This window comes from Eriocheir sinensis, chromosome 64 (genome assembly GCF_024679095.1).
Source record: "Eriocheir sinensis breed Jianghai 21 chromosome 64, ASM2467909v1, whole genome shotgun sequence".
Classification (NCBI taxonomy): Eukaryota; Metazoa; Arthropoda; class Malacostraca; order Decapoda; family Varunidae; genus Eriocheir; species Eriocheir sinensis.
Window position 1 is genome coordinate 2,122,285 of NC_066572.1, and position 15,000 is coordinate 2,137,284.

The 15,000-nt window shown below is 47.5% G+C and overlaps 1 protein-coding gene and 2 long non-coding RNA genes across 5 annotated transcripts in view; 1 reads left to right on the top strand and 2 right to left on the bottom strand.

The window, feature by feature from the left end:
* LOC126987218 (uncharacterized) overlaps positions 1 to 12,867 on the bottom strand; it is a 13,019-nt gene extending 152 nt beyond the window's left edge. Inside the window, exons 1-7 of one of the 2 annotated variants that reach the window (XM_050844033.1) lie at positions 12,768 to 12,867; positions 10,757 to 11,941; positions 10,221 to 10,481; positions 6,573 to 6,684; positions 4,710 to 4,823; positions 2,907 to 3,194; positions 1 to 451 (exon numbers count right to left, since the gene is read on the bottom strand). The exon at positions 1 to 451 is cut by the window's left edge and continues 152 nt beyond it. In XM_050844033.1, coding sequence (XP_050699990.1) covers positions 224 to 451; positions 2,907 to 3,194; positions 4,710 to 4,823; positions 6,573 to 6,684; positions 10,221 to 10,481; positions 10,757 to 11,784 — 2,031 coding nt within the window. In that variant the 5' untranslated portion in view covers positions 11,785 to 11,941; positions 12,768 to 12,867 and the 3' untranslated portion in view covers positions 1 to 223. The remainder of the gene's footprint in view (positions 452 to 2,906; positions 3,195 to 4,709; positions 4,824 to 6,572; positions 6,685 to 10,220; positions 10,482 to 10,756; positions 11,942 to 12,767) is intronic. The other variant, XM_050844034.1, reaches the window with a different exon arrangement.
* Positions 489 to 2,273, bottom strand: LOC126987227 (uncharacterized). The gene is made up of 3 exons (XR_007740443.1): positions 2,143 to 2,273; positions 1,623 to 1,962; positions 489 to 1,288 (listed from the first exon to the last, which is right to left on the bottom strand). It is a non-coding gene; the product is annotated as an uncharacterized LOC126987227 (long non-coding RNA).
* Positions 1,772 to 15,000, top strand: part of LOC126987225 (uncharacterized) — a 65,061-nt gene continuing 51,832 nt past the window's right edge. The window contains exons 1-3 of one of the 2 annotated variants that reach the window (XR_007740440.1): positions 1,772 to 1,894; positions 2,065 to 2,262; positions 2,593 to 2,691. This is a non-coding gene — a long non-coding RNA (uncharacterized LOC126987225). Of the gene's footprint in view, positions 1,895 to 2,064; positions 2,263 to 2,592; positions 2,692 to 15,000 lie in introns of those variants that run through there. The other variant, XR_007740439.1, reaches the window with a different exon arrangement.

Consider the following 15,000-nt stretch of genomic DNA (forward strand, 5'->3'; position numbering starts at 1 on the left):
CAACTTCTCTCTCTCTCTCTCTCTCTCTCTCTCTCTCTCTCTCTCTCTCTCTCTCTCTCTCTCTCTCTCTCTCTCTCTCTCTCTCTCTCTCTCTCTCTCTCTCTCTCTCTCTCTCTCTCTTCCTTTCTTCCTTCCTTTCTTTCTCTCCTTTCCTTCATTATCTTCCTCCTCTCTCTCTCTCTCTCTCTCTCTCTCTCTCTCTCTCTCTCTCTCTTCTTTCTTATTAAAATCTTCCTCCTTTCTTCCTTTCCTTGTCTCCCTCACTCTCCCCCTTCTCCTCCTCCTCCTCCTCCTCCTCCTCAGAGCTGGTCAAGGTGAGTGTGTCTGTGTTAGCCTCAGTAGGGGGGGTAGGGGACGGCAGGAGGGCAGGGGTCAGCTTGGCCTTGAGTCTGTGGAGCGCTCGGAGGAGTTGCCCGTAGCAGAAGTGACCTCGGATCTCACCAAAGGGGTCCTGTGGGGGGTAGGGGGCATTAGTGGGGGCTAGGGAAAAGGGGGTAGGTTTAGGGTATGGTTGGGGTAGGTTACGGTAGGAGTCCGTGCTGGGTACTTCCGCTAATTAGTCTGCAAATCCTCAATAGCGGAAGTTCCATTTCATTTACAGATTAGCATTTTAATATTACTTCCGCTAACTTCCGCTAAGACATGGAGGAGCCAGCCCAGTTCAGCCCAGACAGCCTCACTGATAGATTCTTCACATATTGAAATAAAAACTGATTAACTCCAAAACTCTTTCAACCCGGCAGTGGTATCAGCAGGTGTTGGATTAGGTTAGGTTAGGGAGGTTAGGATAGGGGTAGAGGGTGTTAGTGGGAGCTGTTAGCGATGCCCAGCTCTGAGAGGAGTGTGTCAGAATGAGGTTAGATTAGGTTAGGGGGATGTTGGATTAGGTTAGGTTAGGAAGGTTAAGATAGGGGTAGAGGGTGTTAGTGGGAGCTGTGGAAAGGTGGGTAAGGTTAGGGTAGGTTAGGGTAAGGTTAGGGTTAGAGTAGGAGACTCAGAAAACTCGCCTATGCTTCCTTACTAATGAGACTTTCCATACAACAAAGTGAGGTCATTCTGTGTTGATTTATACCATACGTCACTGGCTGTCATGTGTTTGAAGATACCCTAAACTTAACCTAACCTAACCTAACAAAACCCCAAACAGTCACTATAGGTCTTGACTCAGAAAACTCATCTATGCTTCCTTACTAATGAGACTTTCCATACAACAAAGTGAGGTCATTCTGTGTTGATTTATACCATAAGGTGCTGGCTATCATGTGTTTGAAGATACCCTAAACTTAACCTAACCTAACCTAACAAAACCCCAAACTGTCACTATAGGTCATGACTCAGAAAACTCATCTACGCTTCCTTACTAATGAGACTTTCTATACAACAAAGTGAGGTCATTCTTTGTTGATTTATACCATAAGGTGCTGGCTATCATGTGTTTGAAGATACCCTAAACTTAACCTAACCTAACCTAACAAAACCCCAAACAGTCACTATAGGTCTTGACTCAGAAAACTCATCCATGCTTCCTTACTAATGAGACTTTCTATACAACAAAGTGAGGTCATTCTGTGTTGATTTATACCATAAGGTGCTGGCTATCATGTGTTTGAAGATACCCTAACCTAACCTAACCTAACAAAACCCCAAACAGTCACTATAGGTCTTGACTCAGAAAATTCATATATGCTTCCTTACTAATGAGACTTTCTATACAACAAAGTGAGGTCATTCTGTGTTGATTTATACCATAAGGTGCTGGCTGTCATGTGTTTGAAGATACCCTAAACTTAACCTAACCTAACCTAACAAAACCCCAAACAGTCACTATAGGTCTTGACTCAGAAAATTCATATATGCTTCCTTACTAATGAGACTTTCTATACAACAAAGTGAGGTCATTCTTTGTTGATTTATACCATAAGGTGCTGGCTATCATGTGTTTGAAGATACCCTAAACTTAACCTAACCTAACCTAACAAAACCCCAAACTGTCACTATAGGTCATGACTCAGAAAACTCATCTACGCTTCCTTACTAATGAGACTTTCCATACAACAAAGTGAGGTCATTCTGTGTTGATTTATACCATAAGGTGCTGGCTGTCATGTGTTTGAAGATACCCTAAACTTAACCTAACCTAACCTAACAAAACCCCAAACAGTCACTATAGGTCTTGACTCAGAAAACTCATCTATACTTCCTTACTAATGAGACTTTCTATACAACAAAGTGAGGTCATTCTGTGTTGATTTATACCATAAGGTGCTGGCTATCATGTGTTTGAAGATACCCTAAACTTAACCTAACAAAACCCCAAACAGTCACTACAGATCTTGACTCAGAAAACTCATCTATGGTTCCTTACTAATGAGACTTTCCATACAACAAAGTGAGGTCATTCTTTGTTCATTTATACCATAAGTCACTGGCTGTCGTGTGTTTGAAGATACCCTAAACTTAACGTAACCTAACCAAACAAAACCCCAAACAGTCACTATAGGACTTGACTCAGAAAACTCACCTATGCTTCCTTACTAATGAGACTTTCTAAACAACAAAGTGAGGTCATTCTTTGTTGATTTATACCATAAGTCACTGGCTGTCATGTGTTTGAAGATACCCTAAACTTAACCTAACCTAACCTAACAAAACCCCAAACAGTCACTATAGGCCTTGACTCAGAAAACTCATCTATGCTTCCTTACTAACGAGACTTTCTATACAACGAAGTGAGGTCATTCTGTGTTGATTTATACCATAAGTCACTGGTTGTCATGTGTTTGAAGATACCCTAAACTTAACCAAGCTGGAAAGAAATATATCAGGGAAAGGAAACACACACACACACACACACACACACACACACACACACACACACACACACACACACACACACACACACATACCTCCATGGGCTGCCTGTCGAGGTGCTGGTTCTGCGTACACACCTCGACATAGTGATCGTAATACTCCAAGAAGGACGCCTCCATCACCCTTATGAGCTCGGGGGGAACCAGCGGGGGCGGGGGCGTGGCGGCATAGGGCGGAGAGGCGATGGCGATGGAGTTGCTGGTGGAGGTGGTGGATGAGGTGGAGGTGGAATTGACGGAGTTGAGCTGCTGGACCACCGACACCCGGATCATTTCGTGGGTGATGATCGTGTTGTATCGACGGCTGTCACCCGGGTTGCGTTCCTGTGGGGGGGAGGGAGGGGGGGGGTTTAGGAGGTCACCCGGGAATACTAAAAATCAATATGCGTTCGTTGACCTTTGACCTTAGATGACCCGCCTCCGTATTATAGTTGGGGGGAGGATTAGGAGGTCTTCCGCGAATACTAAAAATCAATATGCAATCGTTGACCTTTGACCTTAGATGACCCGCCTCCATATTATAGTTCGGGGGGATTAGGAGGTCACCCGGTAATCCTAGAAATCAATAAATATGTGTTCGTTGACCTGGTAATTTGACCTTAGATGACCCGCCTCCATATTATAGTTCGGGGGGATTAGGAGGTCACCCGGTAATCCTAGAAATCAATAAATATGTGTTCGTTGACCTGGTAATTTGACCTTACATGACCCGCGTCTGTATTATAGTTGGGGGATGGATTAGGAGGTCAACCGGGAACCCTAAAAATCAATAAATATGTGTTCGTTGACCTTTGACCTTAGATGACCCGTCCCCATATTATAGTTGGGGAGGGGGGGGAGGATTAGGAGGTCACCCAGGAATCCTAAAAATCAATATTGGTGTATTTGTTGACCTCTGACCTTAGATGACCCGCCTCCATATCATAGTTTCCGTTCCATTATTTGACCTTAGATGACCCATATATATATAGGGGGCTTCGTGGTGCAGTGGTTAGCACACTCAGCTCACAACCGAGAGAGCCCAGGTTCGATTCCCGGGCGGAGTGGAAAAATTTGGGCGGCTTTTCCGATACCCTACGCCCCTGTCCACCCAGCAGTGAATGGGTACCAGGTATTAATCGGGGGTTGTGTCCCGTCTCCTGGGGTCTGTTCCCTTCTCCTACAATTCCTTCCCCTTCTGTCTCTCTCCGGCATATGACCACAGATGTTGCGCCGACTAAATGAAACTTTCCTTCCTTCCCCTTCTGTCTCTCTCCGGCATATGACCACAGATGTTGCGCCGACAAAACAAAACTTTCCTTCCTTTCCCTTCTGTCTCTCTCCGGCATATGACCACAGATGTTGCGCCCACTAAACAAAACTTTCCTTCCATTCCCTTCTGTCTCTGTCCGGCATATGACCACAGATGTTGCGCCGACTAAACAAAACTTTCCTTCCTTTCCCTTCTGTCTCTCTCCGGCATATGACCACAGATGTTGCACCCACTAAACAAAACTTTCCTTCCTTTCCCTTCTGTCTCTCTCCGGCATATGACCACAGATGTTGCGCCCACTAAACAAAACTTTCCTTCCTTTCCCTTCTGTCTCTCTCCGGCATATGACCACAGATGTTGCACCCACTAAACAAAACTTTCCTTCCTTTCCCTTCTGTCTCTCTCCGGCATATGACCACAGATGTTGCGCCGACTAAACAAAACTTTTCCTATAATTCCTTCCCCTTCTGCGTAGAGTATCGGAAAAGCCACCCAAATTTTTCCACTCCGCCCGGGAATCGAACCCGGGCTCTCTTGGTTGTGAGCCGAGTGTGCTAACCACTGCACCACGAAGCCCCCTGACCCACCCGGGAAGGAAGTTGTTGCTTCAGCTCACACGCGTCACACAAGTAGTGGACTCTTTCCATGGACTTTCGCTGGGCCGGAGACATGTTTCCGGAATGTTCACAACCTCCGAGGGGCTGAGGAAATAAATAAACAACTCAAAAGAAATGGCTCAAAAAAGAAGGCAAGGGGACTGACAGAGGACATTGTGGACCGTCGGAAAATTAACCCGGTAGAAGCTTAATAGCGGAAGTTCCATTTCATTTCCAGGTTAGCATTGCAGTATTACTTCCGCTAACCTCCGCTAAGGCATGGAGGAGCCAGCCCGGTTCAGCCCAGACAGCCTCACTCTGATAGATTCTTCACATATTGAAATAAAAACTGATTAACTCCAAAACTCTTTTAACCCAGTATCAGCGGGGATCATGTTTCTTAATGGTCCCTCCAAGCGAGAAAAATGAGAAAAAATCGCCCCTCACACAAACCATTTCATAATATATATCAACGCATTTGTGATCAGATTATGTATCATCTATTTTGGGGGTTTGTATCATGGCACAAATTTGGCCCGTCGCTGCTACACGGTAAAGCCACAAATTTGGCCCGTCGCTGCTACACGGTAAAGCCACAAATTTGGCCCGTCGCTGCTACACGGTAAAGCCACAAATTTGGCCCGTCGCTGCTACATGGTAAAGCCACAAATTTGGCCCGTCGCTGCTACAAGGTAAAGCCACAAATTTGGCCCGTCGCTGCTACACGGTAAAGCCACAAATTTGGCCCGTCGCTGCTACACGGTAAAGCCACAAATTTGGCCCGTCGCTGCTACATGGTAAAGCCACAAATTTGGCCCATCGCTGCTACACGGTAAAGCCACAAATTTGGCCCGTCGCTGCTATACGGTAAAGCCACAAATTTGGCCTGTCGCTGCTACACGGTAAAGCCACAAATTTGGCCCGTCGCTGCTACCGGGTTAAGGAATGAAAATAGAAAACTGTGACATGGAAGCATCAGTCAGGAGGACATGGAGGAGGGTATCAGGTCACAGGTCACCTCTTGTCCCGAAATTGACCTGTCGTCCGACCACGCCGACTGACGCTTGAGGGAACGGTATCAGGCTTTTTTTATATCATTGTTTCCTGTTGTTGTTTTTCCCTCTAATGTAAAAAAAAAAAAAAAAATAAATAAATAAAAATGACCGCTCTTTCAGCCACCTCTTCGGACTCTTAACAGGAGCAGCGAGCAGTGGGCTTTTTTTTTTTTTATTGTTTTCTTTATTTTGTGTGCCCTTGAGCTGTCTCCTTTGCTGTAAAATAAATAAATACATAAAATAAAATTAAAAAGATGGAAGTTATGGTCGAGGAAGAAACATCGGGAGAGGTAAACATTGACGCAGTGAGGTTGATGTGGGAAACGAGGTCAAGAAATTCGGCGATGTTGGAATTAATGTTTGAGATAATGAGGAGAAAGGAAGTTCGTCTATGGGAAAATCTACGCACGCACACACACACACACACACACACACACAGACACACACACACACGCGATTTTCTACAAGCATAGTTTCAGAAATAGATCCTGCTTTACTAACACACACACACACACACACACGCGCAAATTTCTACAAGCATGGTTTCAGAAATAGATCCTGCTTTACTAACTCACACACACACACACACACACACACACACGCAATTTTCTGCAAGCATAGTTTCAGAAATAGATCCTGCTTTACTAACTCACACACACACACACACACACACACACACACACACACACACACACACACGCGATTTTCTACAAGCATAGTTTCAGAAATAGATCCTGCTTTACTAACTCACACACACACACACACACACACACACACACACACACACACACACACACACCTCATCAAAGCCCGGCTCGTTGAAGTAAGGCTTGTCGTTGAGGATGGACTGCAGGGAGAGCAGGACACTTGACAGATTGGATGCAGGACTCCACGCAGGGCCCGGCCACGTCCTGTAACATGGGCAGGCCTTAGAGAGGGGGGTGGTAGGCAGGGGAGGGCATGGTAGGGGAGGATATGGGAGTTTAGGGTAGGTTAGGTTAGGTTAGGATAGGTTAGGTTAGGTTAGGATAGGTTAGGTTAGGTTAGGTTAGGTTCGGGTAGGTTAGGATAGGTTAGGATAGGTTAGGTTAGGTTTGGGTAGGTTAGGCTAAGGTAGGGTAGTTTAGATTATTAGGGTAATTCAGTTTTGGGGAGGTTAGGTTAGGTTTGGGTAGGTTAGGATAGGGTAGAGTGGTTTAGATTATTAGGGCAATTCAGTTTGGGTAGATTAGGTTAGGTTAGGTTAGGTTAGGTTAGGTTAGGTCATGTTAGGTTAGGTCATGTAATATTGAGGTATGGGAAGCTATGTTATGTTAGGTTAGGTTCAGGGATGGGTATTGTACGATGTTAAGTTACACTAGGTTAGATCATGTTAAGTTAGACCAAGTTAAGCAAGGGTTAGGCTGCCTTCCCACCAAGCAAATTGAATTGATTCCGAGAGAGAGAGGTGTAGATGACGAGGGGTGAGAAAAAGAGAAGGGGAGAGAAAGGAGAGGAGAAGGAAGTAGAGAGAGAGAGAGAGGTGTAGATGATGAGGGGTGAGATAAAGAGAAGGGGAGAGAAAGAAGAGGAGAAGGAAGTAGAGAGAGAGAGAGAGAGAGGTGTAGATGACGAGGGGTGAGAAAAAGAGAAGGGGAGAGAAAGGAGAGGAGAAGGAAGTAGAGAGAGAGAGAGAGGTGTAGATGATGAGGGGTGAGATAAAGAGAAGGGGAGAGAAAGAAGAGGAGAAGGAAGTAGAGAGAGAGAGAGAGAGAGAGAGGTGTAGATGACAAGGGGTGAGAAAAAGAGAAGGGGAGAGAAAGGAGAAGGAAGTAGAGAGAGAGAGAGGTGTAGATGACGAGGGGTGAGAAAAATATAAGGAGAGAGAAAGGAGAGAAGAAGGAAGTAGAGAGAGAGAGAGAGAGGTGTAGATGACGAGGGGTGAGAAAAAGAGAAGGGGAGAGAAAGGAGAGGGGAAGGAAGTAGAGAGAGAGAGAGGTGTAGATGACGAGGGGTGAGATAAAGAGAAGGGGAGAGAAAGGACAGGAGAAAGAAGTAGAGAGAGAGAGAGGTGTAGATGACGAGGGGTGAGAACAAGAGAAAGGGAGAGAAAGGCGAGGAAGGAAGTAGAGAGAGAGAGGTGTAGATGACGAGGGTGAGAAAGAGAAGGGAGAGAAAGGAGGGAAGGAAGTAGAGAGAGAGAGGTGTAGATGACGAGGGGTGAGAAAAAGAGAAGGGGAGAGAAAGAAGAGGAGAAGGAAGTAGAGAGAGAGAGAGGTGTAGATGACGAGGGGTGAGAAAAAGAGAAGGGGAGAGAAAGGAGAGGAGAAGGAAGTAGAGAGAGAGAGAGAGAGGTGTAGATGACGAGGGGTGAGAAAAGGAGAAGGGGAGAAAGAGAGGAGAAGGAAGTAGAGAGAGAGAGGTGTAGATGTGAGGGTGAGAAAAGAAGGGAGAGAAAGAAGAGGAGAAGGAAGAGAGAGAGAGAGAGAGGTGTAGATGTGAGGGTGAGAAAGAGAAGGGAGAGAAAGGAGGGAAGGAGAGAGAGAGAAAGAGGTGTAGATGTGAGGGTGAGAGAAAAGAAGGGAGAGAAAGGAGGGAAGGAAGTAGAGAGAGAGAGGTGTAGATGACGAGGGGTGAGAAAAAGAGAAGGGGAGAGAAAGGAGAGGAGAAGGAAGTAGAGAGAGAGAGAGAGAGGTGTAGATGACGAGGGTGAGAAGAAGGGAGAGAAAGGAGAGGAGAGAAGGAGAGTAGAGAGAGAAGAGGTGTAGATGACGAGGGGTGAGAAAAGGAGAAGGGGAGAGAAAGGACAGGAGAAGGAAGTAGAGAGAGAGAGAGGTGTAGATGACGAGGGGTGAGGAAAAGAGAAGGGGAGAGAAAGGAGAGAGAGAGAGAGAGAGAGAGAGAGAGAGAGAGAGATTACAATTCACACACACATCAAAAAATTTTCATATTAAGTCACTTCAAATCATGGCAATTCAGAATCACGGATTGGTTTGGACCCATATTTTCATGAGTCACGGCGAGTCACCCGAGGAGCTGGCACCATGATAGCGGACGCCCTGGTTAGTTTAGTCTTTTAATACTAATTTCACGCACCCAACACATCGCCTTCACTACCTCAGCCATGGCGACAATGTACAGTCATCCCCCGCCGTTCGCGGGTATTTCGTTCCCGGACTTCGGCGCGATGCGCGAAACCGCGAACGGCGGGACTATAACCCTATGGGAAAATATGCATTTGGGGAAGTCACCTCTGACACGTCATATAAAACATGTTTTTTTCGTTCTTTTTAATGACTGAAATGAGACAAGACCTTGTTAGACAACAATATGTAATCAACACTCACCCTGGGGTCAAAATTTAGTAGCACAGAAGACCCAAAAGTAGCCCAATTTGCGATAAGTAGCCCAATCTGGCAACACTGCAGTGTGGCGGCGCTTGAATTTTTTTTTTTTAGGATAATGTTGCTATGAGAAAATCTCGACCAATAGCAGTCGTCCCTGAGTGAGCTGCTGGCCAATAGGAAAGCATGACGTCACAGTCTAACCGTGACGTCACTCAGGAACCTAACGTCCATTGCCCCTCCCTCCTCTCTCCCTTCCCCCTCCTCTCTGCCTCCTCCTCCCTCCTCCTCTGCCTTCCTCCCTCCTCTCTCCCTTCCCCCCTCCTCTGCCTCCTCCTCCCTCCTCTCTGCCTTCCTCCCTCCTCTCTCCCTTCCTCCCTCCTCTCTGCCTCCCTCCCTCCTCTCTGCCTCCTCCTCCCTCCTCTCTGCCTTCCTCCTCCTCTCTCCTTCCCCCTCCTCTCTGCCTCCCTCCTCCCTCCTCTCTGCCTTCCTCCCTCCTCTCTCCTTCCCCCCTCCTCTGCCTCCCTCCTCTCTGCCTCCCCTCCCTCCCTCCTCTCTGCCTTCCCTCCCTCTCTCCCTCCCCCCTCCTCTGCCTCCCTCCCTCCCCTCCTCTCTGCTTTCCTCCCTCCTCTCTCCCTTCCCCTCCTCTCTGCCTCCCTCCCCTCCTTTCTGCCTTCCTCCCTCCTCTCTCCCTTCCCCCTCCTCTCTGCCTCCCTCCTCCTCCTCCTCTCTGCCTTCCCTCCCTCCTCTCTGCCTTCCTCCCTCCTCTCCTTCCCCTCCTCCCTCCTCTCTGCCTCCCTCCTCTCTCCCTTCCCCCCTCCTCTCCTCCTCCCTCCTCTCTGCCTTCCCTATATAGCGTCCATGCAACCGCGTATACTCGAAACTGGGGCCATGTATAAGCAGGGGGGTCACAATTAGTTGACCGCGAATACGCGAAACCGCGATGGGTGAGACCGCGAACGGCGGGGGGTGACTGTATATCTCAATTTTCGTGAAGGACCTTTCGAATGTTGACTCGGACACATTCGATTCGCTTGGTGGAAATGCAGCCTTGTGTTTGAACTATAGACACACACACACACACACACACACACACACACACACACACACACAAATACACATACCCCAAGATACTCAGACACACTTTTCCATTCTTGTACAAATTCGGGTTGAAGCGAACATTCCCCCCGCCCGTCGTCAGGAACCGGACGCGGGGGGGGTGGAGGGGGTAGTGGGGACCAAATCGGACGACGAAGTGGAAGAGTCCGCCCTCGTACGGAGTGTCGAAGGGACCGACGATGAGGGCGTGGATTTGAAACAGGTTGTCTTCTTGTGGAACAGCGAAGATGCCGGGCAGAGGTTCCGTGAAGATGCTGCTGAGGTCCCTGTGTGTGGAAGACGAGGGTTAGGTGGGAGTGTAGATGAGGGGGGGGTGGAGAAGAGAGGTGGTGTAGATAGGGAGAGAGGGAGAAGAGGGGAGAGGTGTAGATGAGGGGAGAGAGAAGGAAAGGGAGAGAGAGGAGAGGAGAAGGGAGTGTAGATAGGAAGAGAGAGAGAGAGAGAGATTACAATTCACACACACATTAAAAAATTTCATATCAAAAACTAATCCTCACACACACACACACACACACACGCACACAGACGCACACACACTCACTTCTTGACCCGGCGCGCACATAGGGGTCCAGGCGGTCCAGCCGAGTCCCAGTCCGGAGAAGCCAGCGGGTCGTATCGGTAATTTGGACTGGTCATGTCTGTGGTGGCGGAGGCTGAGAAGGAGGAGGAGGAGGAGGAGGAGGAGATAGGGAAGGCAATACCAGTTGCAATAGCAGTAGTAGTAGTAGTAGTAGTAGTAGTAGTGGTAGTAGTAGTAGTAAAATTTGTGGAAGAGGAGGAAGAAGGAGGAGGGTTTGAAGAGGAGGAGGAGGAGGTGGAGTTAGAATTTGAAGCCCCAGGAACAGAAGAAGGGTGATGATGATGATGGGAGGAAGAGGAGGAGGAGGAGGAGGAGTTAGACGTCCCATGTTGATGCGAACCAGAACTTGCACTTGGATGACGATAGTTCCCAAACGACGAGGGGGCCCTGAAGTGACCCTGGCTTGAGAACGATAGAGCGGTCGATCCGGGAGCTCGTAACGCCGATGGGCTGAGTTCAAACGACGCCGATGACCTCAATCTCGGCTCATTGACAAAATAATGATGAAACGACGCCGCGGATGCAAGATTAACCGTGTGTGGTGACGATGGGTAGTACATCACACCTGCACTGAGGACGGGGGCACCTGGCAACCCACTATTTGGCTGCGGATGACGATGGTTGTTGGATGACGTCCGTGGGTTCGTGCGTACATGCGGCCCCGGTGTCGAGGTGTTGATGGCACTTCCGGTTGGGTGGAGCGGACGTGGATCTGCGTTTCCACCCGTCGTCGTCTGCCCGTCAACCGAAGGGTATAATCCGCTCTCCCGTAGAAGATAGTGGAGCTCCGAGGCTGCCGGTGGTGATGGTGGGGTGGTAGATCCGGTCTCCATTGTGGTTGATGTGGTTGATGATGATAGGTTGAGTGGTGATAGGGTGGGTGTGGTGGTGGTTGTGGGTGTTCCTCCTCCTCCTCCTCCTCCTCCTCCTTCTCCGCCTGTGTCTCCTCCTCCTCCTCCTCCTTCTGGTTCAGAGGAAGAAGAGTCCATTCTGATTTTTTTTCTCCTTCTTCCTCCTTCTCCTCTTCCTCCTCTCTTCTTCTTTTCTTCCGTTCTCTCTATCTTCTTTCCTTCCTCTTTTCCTTCCCTATTTCATCTTCCTTCCTTCTTTTCCTTCCTTCCTTCCTTCCTTCCTTCCTTCTCAGACCTGTGGAAGGGTAAAAATATATTAGAGAATACCCTGGGAAAGGCCTCTATAGTTACCCCAATAGTGAAGACCCTGGGAAAGGCCTCTAACCTAAAAGTGAAGATCCTGGGAAAGGCCTCTATAGTTACCCCAATAGTGAAGACCCTGGGAAAGGCCTCTATAGTTACCCCAATAGTGAAGATCCTGGGAAAGGCCTCTATAGTTACCCCAATAGTGAAGACCCTGGGAAAGGCCTCTATAGTTACCCCAATAGTGAAGACCCTGGGAAAGGCCTCTCAGTAAACCCAAGAGTGAAGACCCTGGGAAAGGCCTCCACACACACACACACACACACACACACACAAGGAAAATTTAGGCTTACGAACACATGCATTTAACACCCTTTTTGCTTATTATACGTACATGCCCACACGTACACAGATACACATAGGCTAGACGTACACACAGACGCACACACACACACGCACACACACACACATACACACACACAAGCACGTTCCTCATATTTAGGCCTAAACATAATTCACAATATCTCTTATTTAACACAATCTACGTACACAGCCGCACACACGCAAGGTACACACACTCCTTAGGTACACACAGCCACGCACACGGACACGTACAGACAGCGGGACACGAGAAAACAGGAAAAAAGTGAAGGCATGTCGGGAAATGTCCTTATCACTCCCCCTCCCAGCAAGCAAGCACTGGTAGAAGCCTTAACTATTTGGCTATTTCCTCGCTATTTACGGCGTGTTGACTATTACCGCTGACCCTGGGATGTGGCTAAGGGTCTATTCTAACTGTTGACACCCGGGGCACTCACCTCCAGGGGCGGGGTCAGGGGTAACAGGGGGTCAACAAGGGGGCAGGCACGGGCAGGCTGAGGCCCCTCGATGTAAACAAGTATGCTGCGAGTGTCGTACGCGGCGGGAAAGTGTCGTACGCGGAGGCATACCAGGATAAGATTGCCTGGTTTGGGGTTGACCAGGCGTGGGAGGGGGGTTGTTTTGGGGGTTGCTGGGGCGACTGGGCACTTGATCTTTTTTGTAAGTTCGTCTGGCTTTATGCTGAGAGCTTTTGGATTTAGCTGGTTACGGGCGCGGCCATGGTCTGTTTTCGAGATATCCAACATTCATGGCCATGTATCAAATATCTGCACACACACTTATGGTAGGCTTGGGGCGTCCTATGATGTGGTGATGACGCGGGTGAGGCTGGGCTACAGGTATTACTGGGAGGTCAGTACGTGATGGGGCTGATCCTGTATCTTGTGTGCCAGGCCAGGAGGTCACACGCTATGGGATGGTCTTTGCAACAATAAACAATCAATCAATCAATCTCTCTCTCTTTCTATGTAAATCTATGTAAATCTATGTAAATCTCTTTCTGTGTAAATCTATGTAAATCTCTCTCTATGTAAATCTCTCTCTTTCTATGTAAATCTATGTAAATCTCTTTCTATGTAAATCTATGTAAATCTCTCTCTCTTTCTATGTAAATCTATGTAAATCTCTCTTTCTATGTAAATCTATGTAAATCTCTTTCTATGTAAATCTCTCTCTCTCTCTCTCTCTCTCTCTCTCTCTCTCTCTCTCTCTGAGTTATTTCCATGTACAAAATTAGTGTCAGAAGCTAAATAGAGGAATCGTGATTAAACAATCGTAATACAAGTCCGAGATATAGATAAGCCGTGACACAGCGGGTCTGACAGCTAGGTTACGTAGGCACGCGGCAGTCATCGTACAGCGGGCAGCGGCAGGCGGGGACCATGCACTAACGAGGGAGAGGGAGGATAGGCCTACTGTGTGTGTGTGTGTGTGTGTGTGTGTGTGTGTGTGTGTGTGTGTGTGTGTGTGTCCTTGTTGTTAAGGCCATGAAAACCCCGTTAAGAGGACACAAGACAGTAAAACAACAATAATATACCAACAACATTTATTATTATTATTATTATTATTATTATTATTATTATTATTTTTTTTTTTTATTATTTGGAAACTAACAAAAGACGCTGTTAGATAAGTCTGCTTAGTGAGAGTGGGTCCAGATTACCATTAAGAGGAAAACTTTAGAATAGTTGAGTTCACCATTAAAAGCTAGTTTGAGGGGGAACTAAAGAGAACAGTCGAGGCTTCTGTTATAAGGGAAAAAATAACTTCGTGATATTAATTAAGTTCCCTAAAAGAGTAACGCTGAGGGACCATTATACAGGGCCCGTCTCAAGGGTCCGCTCCCCTATTGATACGAGGAGATAAATCTTTAACGGTCATTATAGATTATGGATAGAGAGAATAGCGAAGTTTACCATTAAAAGTTAATTTGAGGGGAAACTAAAGAGGATAATCAAGGTTGAATTTATATTAGTATGAGGGAAACTTACCTAATCTAACCTGGAGAAAACAATGGAGGAACGTCAGAGAGAGAGAGAGAGATCAGGATGGTAAAGGAGGGGAAGTGGAGGGATGGAGAGAAGGGAGTTGTTTGACCCTGGTGGTAGTGTGACCCTTCCTCTGTACCATGAACCTAAAGAAACACACATATGACAAGGCTTTCGTAGGAGCTGTAGGCATTTCCAGGGGTAGTTTTGTGGCCCTGGTGGTAGTGTGACCCTTCCTCTGTACCGTGAACCTAAAGAAACACACATTTGACAAGGCTTTCGTGGGAGTTGGGAGGGGCATTTCCAGGGGTAGTTTTATGACCCTGGTGGTAGTGTGACCCTTCCTCTGTACCGTGAACCTAAAGAAACACACATTTGACAAGGCTTTCGTAGGAGTTGTGAGGGGCATTTCCAGGGGTAGTTTTATGGCCCTGGTGGTAGTGTGACCCTTCCTCTGTACCATGAACCTAAAGAAACACACATTTGACGAGGCTATCGTAGGAGTTGTGGGCATTTCCAAGGGTAGTTTTATGGCCCTGGTGGTAGTGTGACCCTTCCTCTGTACCATGAACCTAAAGAAACACACATTTGACAAGGCTTTCGTATGAGTTGTGAGGGGCATTTCCAGGGGTAGTTTTGTGGCCCTGGTGGTAGTGTGACCCTTCCTCTGTACCCTGAACCT